This window comes from Pagrus major, chromosome 15 (assembly GCF_040436345.1).
Source record: "Pagrus major chromosome 15, Pma_NU_1.0".
NCBI classification, from domain to species: domain Eukaryota; kingdom Metazoa; phylum Chordata; class Actinopteri; order Spariformes; family Sparidae; genus Pagrus; species Pagrus major.
The window spans coordinates 10,958,877-10,973,254 of NC_133229.1; the positions used below are offsets into that span (position 1 = coordinate 10,958,877).

The 14,378-nt window shown below is 42.6% G+C and overlaps 1 protein-coding gene across 2 annotated transcripts; it reads right to left on the bottom strand.

Annotated features, from left to right (window-relative positions):
- Positions 1–1,425: 1,425 nt before the first annotated feature.
- ppp1r21 (protein phosphatase 1, regulatory subunit 21) lies at positions 1,426–14,378 on the bottom strand. 2 transcript variants are annotated; one of them, XM_073481581.1, is made up of 22 exons: positions 13,669–14,378; positions 12,676–12,744; positions 12,406–12,552; positions 12,080–12,181; positions 11,811–11,975; positions 11,661–11,719; positions 11,389–11,483; positions 11,148–11,200; positions 10,281–10,430; positions 9,954–10,055; positions 9,748–9,836; positions 9,532–9,668; positions 9,281–9,373; positions 8,730–8,857; positions 7,953–8,102; positions 7,683–7,775; positions 6,550–6,807; positions 6,114–6,149; positions 5,410–5,526; positions 4,666–4,764; positions 4,453–4,581; positions 1,426–2,998 (listed from the first exon to the last, which is right to left on the bottom strand). In XM_073481581.1, the coding sequence occupies exons 1-22, from the start codon at positions 13,726–13,728 to the stop codon at positions 2,969–2,971; spliced, it is 2,361 nt and encodes a 786-aa protein (XP_073337682.1). In that variant the 5' UTR covers positions 13,729–14,378; the 3' UTR covers positions 1,426–2,968. The 2 variants fall into 2 exon arrangements, with proteins under 2 accessions (XP_073337682.1, XP_073337683.1); XM_073481582.1 differs by having other exon boundaries at positions 12,436–12,552; positions 13,669–13,823.

Here is a 14,378-nt window from a genome sequence, read left to right on the forward strand (position 1 = left end):
CTGTGTATCAACTTTAACTGTTAACATTACATGGTACTCAAAGTAGACGCTGCAGGCGTACGTAGTAGTAGTCTTTGGAGTGCAATTCTGCAGGATGGACACATTTCAGGTACTTGTACTTTACTTGAGTATTTCCATTTTATGCAACTATTACAAATATTGTACCTTCTACTCCACCACAACTGTCTGACAGCTTTAGTTACTGGCTACTTCTCAGAAGTGAGAATGTATCTCAAACTGTGGTGATTTAGAAATGTTCTGATGAACTTAGGGGTTAAAGAGGCACTATGTAGTTTTGTAGAAGAAATTCAAACTGAATTTTAATATTTACAACACGAATGAGGTAATAATAAAAACAACTCTGAAGTATTTATTTTTTCCATGACTGAATAAACAAGCTGTTCTCAGAGGAAAATAAGGTCCCCAGAACACTGTTTGAAGCTACAAAGGTGGCAGGGTCCGCCAAATATAAACAAAGTAAAACAGTATGGAATTGTGTTGTCAGTCATGAAAACAAAGATAGTTTGTTTATTAAGTTTGTTTAAGCATAATCAGTCAATGATCATTCTCTTCTGATTAAAATTCTTTCCCCAAAACTACATAATGCACCTTTAAGTGTTCCTCTATGAGTTGAGCAAAGTCTCCTACCTCTTAAGCTAAATAAACCAGTTTAACCCCTCTTGGATTAGCTGGAAATTGTATTGCAGCAAGCCTGAAAAAAAAATAAAGCTGTTTTTCAAATGAAAAGTGGATTTTAGATTATGATACAATACTGTAGATTAACATTCATGCTCAAGAAGAACAAAAGGGCTTGTACAAAAACAACCCTGTCTGTCCCTTTATTATATTTACTGACATCACTGGAAGAAACTACTTCAAACTCTGTTCTGTAAAAAAATTCCCCTACACAAGAAGTATAAAAACAATACATCACTTCAAGCAAGATATTTCGGTCGACCACTTTTCCATCTCTGCACACGTCTCTTGTGTTTGTTCCTACATTAATACTGCAGCCACTGTTCCCTTTAGGGAAGGAAAACCATCAAGAATGTGTTTAGTTACAAGGTCTACTTTTCATCCTTACTGATGCAAATCTCTTTAATGCACAAACAAGTGGTGGTTATTACTACTTCGACCCCTGAAGTAGTGTACCAAGAGTACATGAAAGCATCATGCATTCAACTAAAATGACACAACATGTTTTTCCTTCCAAAACAAAGTGACGGCATCAAATAGTAATCTTCCAGCTCTCAAATGTCCAGTTAAATGGTGCTGGCCTCATTTCCCAGTGGTTAGGGTGTGTTACAGGCTTTTTTTTTTTTTTCAAATCGTAGGCAATTTAAAATCCCAGCCTCCAACAACTCCCAGGAACGCAGCACAAAGTCAGACAAGGATCATTACTAATGAATCTTAACACATCAAGCATTTAAATGTTCAACAAGCTTTTTATTTTGTTTCACATATTTATATATGCTTTTGAACAGGTTACATTGTGAGAATACAAGTATTTTTTTTTTTTTTTTTAAATCAGTTTCATGGGCGTTGGCAAATCTTTGTAGTCAAAGGTTTGCTGGCAGGTGTAGACTGGCAAACAGGGGTTTCAATGAACTGCTGATACCGACTGCTGGGCTTTTTCTTTCATTTACCTCGTGTCACTACAAGCCAAAGAGCTTCTATTTAACTGTAAACTTTAACTGCACTCTGCCATGACTCATGATTCAGGGTGTCTAAGCACCAGTTATAATATGGGCCAACCCCTCTACGACACTTCCCAGTAATCCAGCCTCATTATTGGAGACACACACACAAAATAACTGCAGACTCAGTTTCCCACATTTTGGGGAAAATAAAGATTTGTAACCTCTGAATAAATGCCTTTGTGTATATAGTTTGTTTAGAAATTATACAGTACAATTATATCATGATTTCAAACAAGTGTGTATTCACATTAACCCTTTTTTGTCCATACATGTTACAACATGAATTAAGAGACCGTTGTGCCACATCAGGCTTCTGAGTGCACATCCACACTAACTTTGGTGATAAAAACAACTATTCTGAGAGTAACTTCACAGAGACAGACTGACACCGTATCACGAGCTCCGACTTGTCCGTCCTACATGTATCGTCTAGGTAAACACAGTGCTTCAAGGCAGACATTTTCTTTTCTTTTCCCCACTCCCCAAGGACTTAAAATTTTCTGAACTGAGGAATGAATTCAAGTGTGTTGTTCATTCAGGTTTTAAAGCCCTTCTTTACAGAAGCTTGTGATATATACACACACGTGTTATCAGGGGTATTTATGCTGTATGTAGACATACAGGCAATGCAACCACTTGCACGAATAATCTCAAATTTGATCTAAAAAAATCTAAGTGTAAAACAACGCTCACATGTTGTAAAGCCCGGTGCCACAGTCACAAATTGAGACAACACTCTGCACACATACAGCCACACCAACGTTTGCTCTGCTGGCCTGCTCCCACAGATAAGCAGTGAGTTTCATTTGCTCTCACACGTACGTTAAGCAGGAAAAATACACACACTGATCAACAGGGTTTGGTCTTCAAGTCTTAACTTCAGTGAGCATTATCATCTGTTTAACTTCCTCTGTCCCGTTTGAGGAAAATCTGCTTCACTCCATATCCTGCATCAGCCGAAAGGTCAAGCAGCCGCTTCCGTCTGTTTCAGAAAGCATTTAGAGCAAATCATGTAATGTTCTAACTGGTGCTGTGACAAGGGAAAGGGGGAAAAAAGGATTCAGTCAAACATGTCAAAGCCTTCGTATGGTTCATTTGTATTGCCACTGGCTGACAGTGGAGGATTCTGGGGCTCATGTAGCCAGTCCTGTGGTTTGGTGACAGTGGTGGTGTTGGTACCAGGACGCTGCTGGGAGGCTCCACAGACCAGATCTTCTCTCAAAGTGCTCTTTGTGATGCCAAACGGAGCCGGAGAGTTGAAGGCAGCTCTAGCGTCCTTTGTTCTTTTTGGCATTTCCCTAAAAGTAACAGAATATGCACCAAATCAAGTTCAAGCTATCAAAAAACAGGTGAATACAGAATTAAATAAGACTGGATATAACATTTTCATCAGGAGAGAAAGATCTTCATGACTGATTTTTTTTATGTCTAAACAAACAAAATAATCAAAATCTCAACAGTCAAACAGTTTTCATGACTGAATAAACTCAATAAACAAACTGAGCTAAAAGGACAACACAATTTAATGCAGTTTTACTTTGTTTATATTTGGCGGACCCTGCCACCTTTCTAGCTTCAAACAGTGTTCTGGGAACCTTATTTTCCTGTGAGAACAGCTTGTTTACTCAGTTATGGAAAATGTGTCTGAGTTTGTATCAATCCCTCATTAATATTGTAAATATTAAAATTCAGAGTTTGAATTTCTTCTCCAAAACTACATAGTGCTCCTTTAAAGCGGAGATTCACTGTGGTGAAGTTAGTTTTGACCTGGATGTCTGGCAGATGTTCACTCCGGATCCAGTGACATCTTCAGTTTCACCCAGTGTTGGCAGTGTTAGCTCACCCTCGAACCCTAGCTCTTAAGCACAGGGGTTTCACTGAGGGACTATCAATAAGTTACTGTCTGAACAACACAAACCAACTTTATTTTTAATAAATAATCTTCATGCTGACTTGCCCATATTAGTGAAAATTATGATGAAAAAAAATCTTAAATTGAGTTTTAGTACTTCTTTTACTTAATATTATTATTTTTGATCAAAATTCAGCAATTTTTCGAATAGCTTGTGACCCACACTTGCAGCACTGAAGAGCTCTCTTCCTTCATCATTCTCTCACCCTGCATCAATGTTCACCAGCTTTTGCCACTTTTGTCTCAGAAAAATCCAGGGAAAACCTGAAACAACTATGTTGCTTTGCAGTGCGCCAAGCTGCGATAGTTCGGATTACTTTTGAACTCTGTTTGGAAATCTAAGAACAAGCTGAGGCTGGTCTGTAACCTTCCAGAGAAAATCACCACCTTCAGCTCACGAACATGTTCCGTCCTGCAACTACCCAACACGCAGCCGTCTGTGTGCATACACGCAGGAACATGCACGTTTAGAGCAGGCCTCTCCATTTCTGCAGCTTCAACTTAACGACTTCTTCAGATGGTTCGAGCAGGTGCTTTTCCCATCAGGCACGGCAGCAAACACAACACCACCGACGACCTCCCAGCTCACCTCGTAACTGACAGAAACTTTACAACGTCTCATTTCACCGCAACACCTGAAAAGATACTTCACACTCCCTGAAGCCACTTGATATTTAACCACTTCTCTGTAGTGACAGAGCTTTTAGATTTATTTATATAGAGTGAAAGGATGTGACAGCTGAAAACAAACCTGAGAGGAAGGCAAACATTTCAAAAGGCAACATTTTTGACAAGAGCTTGAATAAAAAAAATTAAAGCAGACGAAACAGTGTGTTGTACCTTGCTGCCTAGTTTGAGTGTGTCGATTTCCTCTCTCTGCTTACTCAGAGTCTCATTCATGCTACACAGGTGGTCGCTCATCATGCTCAGCTGGTCTTCGTAGCTCCTCTTTGTCGTAGTCAGCTCATCCTGCGTGACAGCCACCAAAGTTACAATCTTCAGATTTGAAAAGGAGACTGATGCCTATAGTTAGAAAGCTCTTTGGTTATTTACCTGCAAGCGTGTGATGTTCTGATTAGCATGTTTGACCTCCTCACTCAGAGTCTCCCGCGATTTTTCTGCAATGGCTAATCTCTTGGCCAAAGCTCGACACTAGAAAGGAAAAAAGGAAAGTAAACAACTGCAGTCCCTTGGTGGGTTTGACACACATCCTCACTCTTTACAGATCTTTTTCAAAAGCTGCATAAAGGGAGATATTTCTTGGAGTAATGGGTATATTTGAGGACAGCACCTCAGGTAAATGCACAGTTTGAAAAAGTGACAGTTTAATACCCGAGACACTGACTCAACATCAGGTGCGTCCCTGTTGCTGTGACACAAACCGAGGATGACTGACACACAAGTTAGTCACAACGCGACAGGATGTCACTTAGACAAATATCTCCATTCAGATGAAGCAGCACCATAACGCTAAAAATATAAGATGTCACTTTCTCAGTAAGAAAAAGGCCACACTTGGTAATAATGGGACTCAAGAACCGTTTCCAAAGTACAAAGAGGAAAGAACAGAGAAACAAGGTTATGTTCTGGTTCAGTCTCTACACTCTCTGTTCTCAAGCAAATTAAAGAAGCAGACAAAAATAGTTGAGGAATGATTATAGGAAGGAACACAAGAGGGAACAGGTCAAGTGACTGTTCTGCATTAAGAGTTTCCATATCTCTTCCCAGATGACATGCGATGTTCGAAAGTACTCTGAGAAGCAGTTACTGAGATAAACAGTGATGTGGGAGCTTCACCTCAGAGTGGAAGTGGACAGCTTTGCTGTCAGAAATCTGCAGCTGGGTGGTGAGCTCTCCTACTCGCGCCATGTAGTGAGTCTTTATCAGCTGCTCCCTGGATTCCTCGTCTCCCACCTGCACACACAGACACAACATCCAGCTAGATGAGACTTTTTTCCTTTTGGGAAGTATCACTTTTTCAACATGTAGGAACTCTTCATTTCAAGGGTAACTCCACCAATTTTAAACATTTAAGTGTGTTTACAGGTTATGGGGATTACGACAGCATGTGTGAAAAAAGGAGTGTAGGGGAAGCTGAAGGCAATCTGATAAATTACCTCTAGTGATGACACTTGGTGGGTAATGTAGGCACCAGGTATTGAAAAGGACTAAGAATATATATCGATATCTCAGGTTCTGCTGTATTGATTTTGATCATTTGTTTTTAAACTGTCCACAATGAGTCCAACAGTTTTATGGACCAGTGGACTGCTTTTCAAAATCTGGAGCCTACATTACCCACAATGCAACCTAGCCACTGAGTGACATCATTGGAGGATATTTCTCAGATTACATGTAGCTTCCTATGGAGCCACAAAAGGCTTTATACTACATTTTTCACATGCAGTAGTACTTCCCAAGACCTGTAAACATACTTTAATGTGTAAATTGCTGGAGTTGCCCTTTAAATATGTTCATTGGCGAAGGGAAGAAGTACTCACATGCTCAACTGTAGGTGTTGTGCACAACATGCCAACCTGGTGACAAAGAGAAAAGAGAAAAAACATGTTTGGAAACTTCCATTACAGATCAGATAAATAAAATCCACTTCAAGCCCAGACAGGCAGCTCACTGCCAGGACAAATAGCCATGCAATAGATAAAAGTTGATACACAGAAGCAAACAGCTCTGGATTGTGACTGCACTGTGAACTCTGCACCGACTTGCATAAACAACAGTATTCATCTTTTCTGCTGAATCAGCACATTGGAAGTCTGAGTTTTATTAAGCAAAAACTTGCTCAGCATGAGAGCTGTGAGAAAAGAACAATAATGCTCCCTTTGTTGAAGCAAATCAGACACCAGTGAGTGCCATGGGCAGAAAACTTCCTCTGCAAGCGAAAACTAACGAGCACAGCAGCCAGTGGAGGGACCGTACCAGGCTGGTGCACAGCGTCGTCTCTTTCCCCACAGCTTTCTGCAGCTCTCTCTCTGCCTCCTCATGGCTCTGTGCGAGCGTGCTGGCTGCAGCTGCCTGCGAGTTTGGACTTCCCCCTAGAGCCGCCGCGAGCTGCGCTTCCAGGTCTGCAATGCGCTGGTTCTCCTTTTCCAACCGCACCTTCCCCAGCTGGGCCTCCAGGAGCCAGTGCTCCTTCTCCTGCTCCAGCCGAGCGATCTTCTCCTGGCTCTGCTGCACCTGCAGGAGGCCAACGGGGAAAGGAGAGGAGCGGACAGTGAGCTTGTGGGAAGAGGGCTGAGTGAAGGTTGAGGGGAGTGAAAGGGCAGCAGCATTTAGGATGACACTGTAACAAAGCAGTTTGTAATCCTGCAAGCTTTGGGTTTCTTAAAACTCATTTTTAATCTCATCAAAGGAATTTAAATTACACACAGAAACAAATATTTTTTCAAGAAGAAATTATTAATGGGACAGGCCTTTGTTCCTTCAAAATCTGGAGGCTAAAAATGATAAAAGCCCAACGAGCTTCTTGTTTACACTTTAATTTTACGACTTTAATAGTAAACTTGGTGCTGAGCTGACACATTTAAGCAGGCTGTTATGGACCAAAGGACACATTTACAAAAGAAAAGAGAAAGAAAACACTTTCTCAGAAGAGAATATGCACTGGCACACTGCCCAATCTTCTCAACTCCTCACACCCGGTCCCTAAAGAGTAACTTGTTAAACGATTCCGGTACTTTTGTGACCAACATTTCCATATCCTTGTATTTTCTCACAAACCATTGCTGCTGTTGCTCTTGTTTCCATGTTTCCCAGATTTTCAGTTTTTTCTTTAATCTTCATGTAACCCGAACAACACAAAGCCACAATAAACATGTGGAAACATTTTTGACTTTATCTGTGTTATTATTCTCCAGCATTTAGGGCAACCAAAGCTGGCTGACACACTGACTCATACATGATTACATTGTCCACAGTTGATTGGGAGCCAGGTTGCCGCTCTTGGCCAGATGTGACCTCTTTAAAGAACGATTACCAAAATCTTTAACTTAATCAATTTATAAACGAACTGAGATTGTTTACAGAGAGAGTTTTTGAGTTGAGCGTCATACCTGCTGAGTGAGACCTTCTCTGCTCTCAGTGGAGCTGGTGAGTATACGACGGTTTGACAGGGCTTCTCTGTATGGAACGGACTTTGGCCTGGGCTGAACAAAGAAACAGAACAAGGAGTATTAACGCTCTTTAATCAGTGAAAAATCATGCATGTAATGTTTAGAATGAACTTGATTTGTACAGCACTATGATTAAAGTACTTTCTATTAAGAAGAAAAAACAAATATACATATGGATTCGGATATACTTTCAAATTTAAGCACACTAACCTTTTTGATAGCGTGCATATAGGCAGCTGCTTTCTTTTTGTTGGCTAGCATGCTCTCTGCTTGCAAGGGGTTGAGAGAGACTGTGCCACCTCTTGGACTGTAGCCTGGTGATGTGAAGAAGTCCAAGTTGTTGCTGAAGAAAGTGGCAATCTGCAACGAAACATGTGACGTGATGTCTTGTATCATCCACTCAAAAAAAAAACTTTTTTCTGCCTCCTTAGCTCAAGAAACACTAATTATCATCTGCATCTCTCGATACTCAGCGTTCTGTTTAGCCTCAAATTAACTGGTGTGTTTACAGCAGAGAGATGATTGCACCGTCAAGTGTCCGGGATGATAAACGTCTGAGCAACTGAGCCTTTCGCCTGCAGAGATGATCACACTCACAATGCAACTCACTCCACACATTGTATGCCAGCGTGTTATTCAATGCTGCAACCCACCGGACTGTGCCTCCCATCGGCAGGCACATCTCAGCCAACGGTTCGCTTGATTCACAAAGAGAAATCATTTATTTCTCTGCTCTGACTGGGGAGCAGCTGTACAAACTGTGATTTGGACAGTATCTTTGAACATTTAACCGCTGCACACCTGAGTCCTGCCATTCAGTGGTATCACATTAGTGGCAAATTACCAGCGCGATCCAGTTGCAGTGAAAACTCGTTGCTACTCACAATTGAGCTTTTATGCATTACAGATAACAAATACCACATGCTGTTTGGACATACGATATAGGAGACATAAACCCGACTGCTGTCTGCCCCCTGTTGGCTGTACCTTGCCAGTGCTGCTGGTCAGAGAGCCCAACGATCCCAGAAGGCACTCTGAGGTGGTACAGAGCTTCTGGGTGATGGTGGGGAGCTCCTGCTCTAAGCCGGCCTTCTGGTTGTAGTGCTTTGACATCTCTGGACAGGTAGAAAGGGAAATCTGTGTCACTGATTTTCACTTTTAGTGTTTATTTGACCAAATTCACTGTCCCCACAAGAACCAAGACAAACAGAATGGTACTAATTGTAACAAATAAAACATAAACACAACCCCCCTCCTCTGCTAAATGTGCCAGTTACATAAAAGTGACTCTTCTCTGCCAGAGAGCACAAACTTATACTTCCCTCTGATGGTGTGGTGTGACAGACGCTACACTGAGGCCTCAGGAGATTTACTCTTCAAAAACTGAGCTGGTGGGTATTGTGATGAAAACAAAAAAGTTTGACTTTTATGAATGGCAACGGCAGCTGAGGGAATCGTTGCGCTGATTGACGCAGGTTGTGAATGGCTCCAGGTAAAACAAACAAATGAAAAAAAAAAAGGCTCACGGTGCTGCTCACCTTTAATGGCATCGTGAAGACTGTGTAGGCAGGCAGCCAGCTGGGTGAAGACAGCCGAGGTGCTGCTCTGTGGCATGGCGTCCTGACGAACACCTGAGACACGTTGTTCATAAAACGAGCAGATTGTATCACTTTCCAGAAAAGCAAGCGACTTCAAAATACACAACAGAAATTTTAGGCCCGTCTAATAAACAATTCAGCCGTATGAAAATTGCGACGTTTGGCGTGTATTTCTGTCTATGTTTACTTACTAGGTAAGGCCAAAATGTTAATGTAGCTCTGCAGTTTCTCAAACACAGAAGTAACTCTCTTCATGTCTCCCTGCAGCTCCTGGTTTTTCGCGGTAAGTGCAGCAGTACAAAGAGGCGCCTCGCACTCTTCTTCCAAGCTGAAAGGAGAAGAGAAGATAGTCATCAATAGTCTGCTCCACTCCATTTTTCCATCATGCACACACAAGCAGCACTGACCTTTTCAGCTGGTAAGGAAGAATCTTCTGCAGGAAGTGGGTGTACGAGGAGAAATTATCAGCAAAGGTCTTCAGCTTGACCACAGTCTCCTTCGATATTAGGATTGTGGGGGGGGGGGGGGGGGGGGGGGGGGACACAGTAAGTGGTTGATTATAATCAGGCGTAATGAACAAGCCCACATCATGTCCCTGTCCAGAAACACTCACCAGTACTGTGACTGTGTCCTCTGTGATGCTTTGGTGTAACTGCAGAAAGCTGTCCTCCAGGGGGCGCACATAGGCTGCGTTCTCATGTAGATACTGAGAAAACTGTAGAGGGAGGAAGCATGCTTCTAAGTTTGCACAATTAATACCACACACTTTATTTGTAAAGCCGCCGCAAATATTAAAAGATATTTGATTTACATGAGTGATTGTGTAGACGAAGCACCAGATTATGTGGAAAATCAAGTGGCGTCTCTTAATATTCAAGCACAAAAAGTAATGCACTTTCTAAACTTTCGAGACTTTGCATGAACGCTGTGGATGCCTCACCTTCTGGTTCAGAGGGGAGATGGGCTCTATGGAGGAGTCCCGAGGATAGATGTGCACTCTCTGCTCTGTGTAGGAGTGGAAGTTCAACAGAGCAGCCACGAGGTCCTGAATGAAGCTCAAGGCCTGACCGGCTACGTCTCGGGCTTTCAGCTACAACCACAGAAAGGAGACACGAGCTATGAGCTCAATGTTCGAGTCTGTTTACTAAAAACAATTCAGCTGTTTAAACTCATCTGTGACGTATGTCAAGTAGATCTGTGTAAAGATCTGTAAAAGTGTAAAAAGACACTTTTCACAATTTCCTGACACTTTACTGACCACTTGATTAATCGCTATTGAAAAATAATCCGTAGTTGCATTTGCCAAATTGTTTTCTTTGATCCTATTTGCACGGGACTACTATTACCAGGGTCCCTCAGGTTACCAGCCCACCTTTGTATTTTGTTTGGCGCATTCACAGGAGTGCAAAGTCTTTATTTAACTAGTTTACTGACATTCTGCTGGATATGATGTCAAAGTTCCCTGTAACGTCAGCTTTCACAATCAAAGCGTCTGTTCATCAGCAGCCACATTATTTCTATAGTTTACAGTTGATTTGCGCATAAAATAACACTTTGCTCATCCCGTGTGAATGCGCTACACAAAACACAAACCTGTAATCTCTAAATCGCACGAGATCCCCTGGTAATTGTAGTCCTTTGCAAACAGGGCTTTAGTTTTTGGTCCATAAACAAGAAAATGTTAATGTTTCACAAAATGTTAAAATGTGGGTTTGAGAAACTACAACTCTGTATTGTAAAAACAAAGAATGAAGTTTATAATTGCTGGTGAAGCATAATCATAATTTGGGTTTGTTTTCTCACTCACCTGGTGCCTCCGATTGTGTGGCGGCACATTTAGGCTGTTGTAGTCGCTAAATTCTGTGGCGAAGAGAAAAAACAGACATAACTGAAATGTTTAAGCCTCCTGCAGCATGGTGCAGCGTTACACTATTTACTCCTGGGCAGAAGGTTGTTATGGTGTCACTGACACACACAAGTGTTCGCGTATAGATGTCTGCTCTGTAGCAGATCGTCTCTGTCCACGTGGCTCGGTGCCAGATACTCACTGGTGTCGTTGAAGGGCACTTTCTCCTGGATAACACTGCTGCTTTGTTTCACCTGTCTGTTCAGCTCCGACTGGCAGCGCCTCAACTGCTGCTGACTGCACGGAGAGAAAAAGACACCAGTTCAATAGATTTAATTACGCATTTTAATTGGTCAATTAATTTTAACGCAGTACACAAAAATGCAGAGCTGAAACAATTAATTGGTTAGTTGTCGACCCTTAAATCATTATCGTAAATCATTACTCAAACTGTGAATAAAGAGGAGGATGTACCACTCTTCTGTTCGCACTCTGCACTCTTTTGCTTCCCTCTCCAGCGTCTGTGCTTTCACCTATCAAAAGGGAAAATACACATATTTTAATAAACCTTACTAATGCTGACGATTACATCATGTACCCCACTTTAATCCTGCTCATCCTCACCTCTAAACGTGCTTTGTCACTCTGCAGCCGCTCGATTGTGTCTATGTACTTCACGGTGAGTCCGTCCACGACAGTCTGGTGCTGCTCCGAGTCCTTCTCCAGCTCCTGCAGCCGCGCCTTCAGCTCGGCCTCCTGCCTCCTGTGCTGCTCGTCCGCTTCGTAGAACTAATGAGCGTCAAAGCGGAAAACAGAGGCGTCACGTGCGCGGCCTCCCCGGTGCATTAACTAGAACGATGACAGCGCATTACAAACACAACGCGGCTGCTTACTTGGATGTGAAGTCGCTCGTTTTCTTCGATCTTTTTCTGGAGGTCCTCGTCGAAAACACTCTGGGTCTCCAGGCCATGCTGCGAGGGAGAGTCTACTTTACTCTGCAGGAGGTGGAGATAAAACAGGGGCTGTTAATCATGGTCTTTTGACGCTATAGAAATTAGTGTTTAATCATCGTTTTTGAAGTTGCAAATTTCAGAATAACTCGTAAAAATTGATGTTTCTATGTCTGATTCATTTTTCGACCATTACAAAAATGACACAATACATCCTGCTCCCTCTGACTAACTGCGCTGCCCCTCCCTTGATCATCCCTCATGATCACCTTCCCCTTTTTGCTCTTGGCTTCACTGACAGCGAGCTCCTCCTGCAGCAGCTCCACTCTCTTGGCCAGCTGTTGGTTCCTGAAGCTGAGGCTGTCCATCTCCTGCTCCTGCTTCCTCAGGCTCTGGTCCCTCTGCTTCAGTTGCTCCTGACGAAGATAACGACAAACATGTATTGGGCATAAAAACACTGTACATGTTGTCTGTATAGCTGTATATTACAGCTGTGGCTTTATTCACAATTACTGCTCCTGTTTTATACGTCACTCTACCTTGAGGGAGACGGTGCTGGCCTGTTCATCCACAACCGCCTTCTTCAGCACCTGGTTCTGGGCACGGAGCTGTGAAAACACACAGAGGGAAACATGGAGACTCTGATCTCTGGTATATGCTTGTGTGTGGTTGCCATTCCTTCCCCGTTATCCTGAATAAAACTTAACGCTCTTCACTGTACGGCCAGTGACCTTTACACACACGGCAGATAACTGAGCACAACGGCCATATTTTTGACAGTTACACAGTCAGCGCTTCCTCAGCAGGATATGGTGCTTGGCTAAGGGGGAGATCAGAGTCGAACAGGAAACAGCTCACACTCCCCGTGCTGTCAGCTGACACACACACAAAGGGCGCACACAGCTCACAGGAGAAAGCAGGAACACAGACGCTACTGTCACTTGTTGACAAATCATTAACCTTTAAAAATGGTGATTTTTTTTCAATGATTCTCAGCTATGATCATCTATTAAGATCCCATTAATATAAGGCCTTAAGATAATGCAGCATTCAGAGTTAAATAAACCATTATAACCACAATCCTATATTATAAATACGTTTTAATAGAAGCACTTTTCCAATATTATCTACCTTGAATTATAAATACTTAGTAGACACACACACACACGCCACTATATCACAATAAACGAACCACGTCTTCTAAAATGGCCACACAGTTCATGAAGTTGAATCAACAACACAATATAACTTTATTGAATATGGGATTAACAGCAGGCTAACTTACAGTTTTAACTAAAGTACCAGAAGTTTAAGACTAAAGTCTCTTCACAGTGACAAGCTGTCTGTGTTGTCAGCTCCATTCACTCCACTTAGTTCAGGTATCTCCTCTATTAGCGAAATACGTTTTAGCAGCATTTGTCAGTGATGACAGATCAGGTAGCTAATGCTAATAGCACACCTGGGAGCTTCTGTGCTTCATTTACACGGACAACATGCTAAACTTTAACAACATTGTGAGGCAGTGTGTTTACCTTGGAGTACTCCTGTGCCAGCTTGCTGTATTTTGTCTGCAGGTCTGTGACGTTAGCCATTGTTGCCTTGAAACGTTATCTCGTTGAAGCCAGAAAGCGGTTTCTTAGCTAGCCCCGGCTAGCTGACGCCTGCCCCGGTTAGCTTAACCCCAGACCGTACTTCACACCGCCAGCTGCTCTAAATATCCCCGACAGACACGGTGAGCTGTAACCTGGCTAACTCAGGCTAGCTAGCTCACTGTTATTACTAACTAACTACTTCAAGGCGGCTTGTCTTGTTACTTGGTAAAGCTGACCACGGATACATCCTGACAGAGGACTGGTAATGAGCCACAGAGAAACAACTGGTGGCGGATCATCTGATTTACGCTGATTTCTAACGTTAAAGCCGGATGTTATCCCCACTTGACAGCAACGCTTTTTTTTTTCAAGTTAGCGCTATTAGCCTGCTAGCTAGCCGACTAGCCAGCTAGCTATGTAGCATAACAAATCCCGACAGCGAGCAACACATGTAGGTCATGTTATGTGACAGCAGCCGGGTGACCCGCCCAGTCCGGCAAATCGTATTAAAGACTGGGTGCAGCTTATGCTAAGCTAGCGAAACAGACATGTCAGTCCATTCACGTGAAGGAATACTTTCATTTTCTAACCCCGCAAAATCCTCCTCGAATGAGATCCGAGCACAGACACAAGCACACAGGTCAGAGTTC

What these genes read in the sequence shown, in the direction of transcription:
- ppp1r21 (XM_073481581.1), bottom strand. Translation starts at nt 13,728, where the DNA reads ATGGCTAACGTCACAGACCTGCAGACAAAATACAGCAAGCTGGCACAG. An exon ending in CCAAGAGCAAAAAGGGGAAG is followed by an intron (nt 12,182 to 12,405) that starts GTGATCATGAGG and finishes CACCTCCTGCAG; the next exon opens with AGTAAAGTAGACTCTCCCTC. An exon ending in GAGAAGGTCTCACTCAGCAG is followed by an intron (nt 6,808 to 7,682) that starts GTATGACGCTCA and finishes GGCCTCCTGCAG; the next exon opens with GTGCAGCAGAGCCAGGAGAA.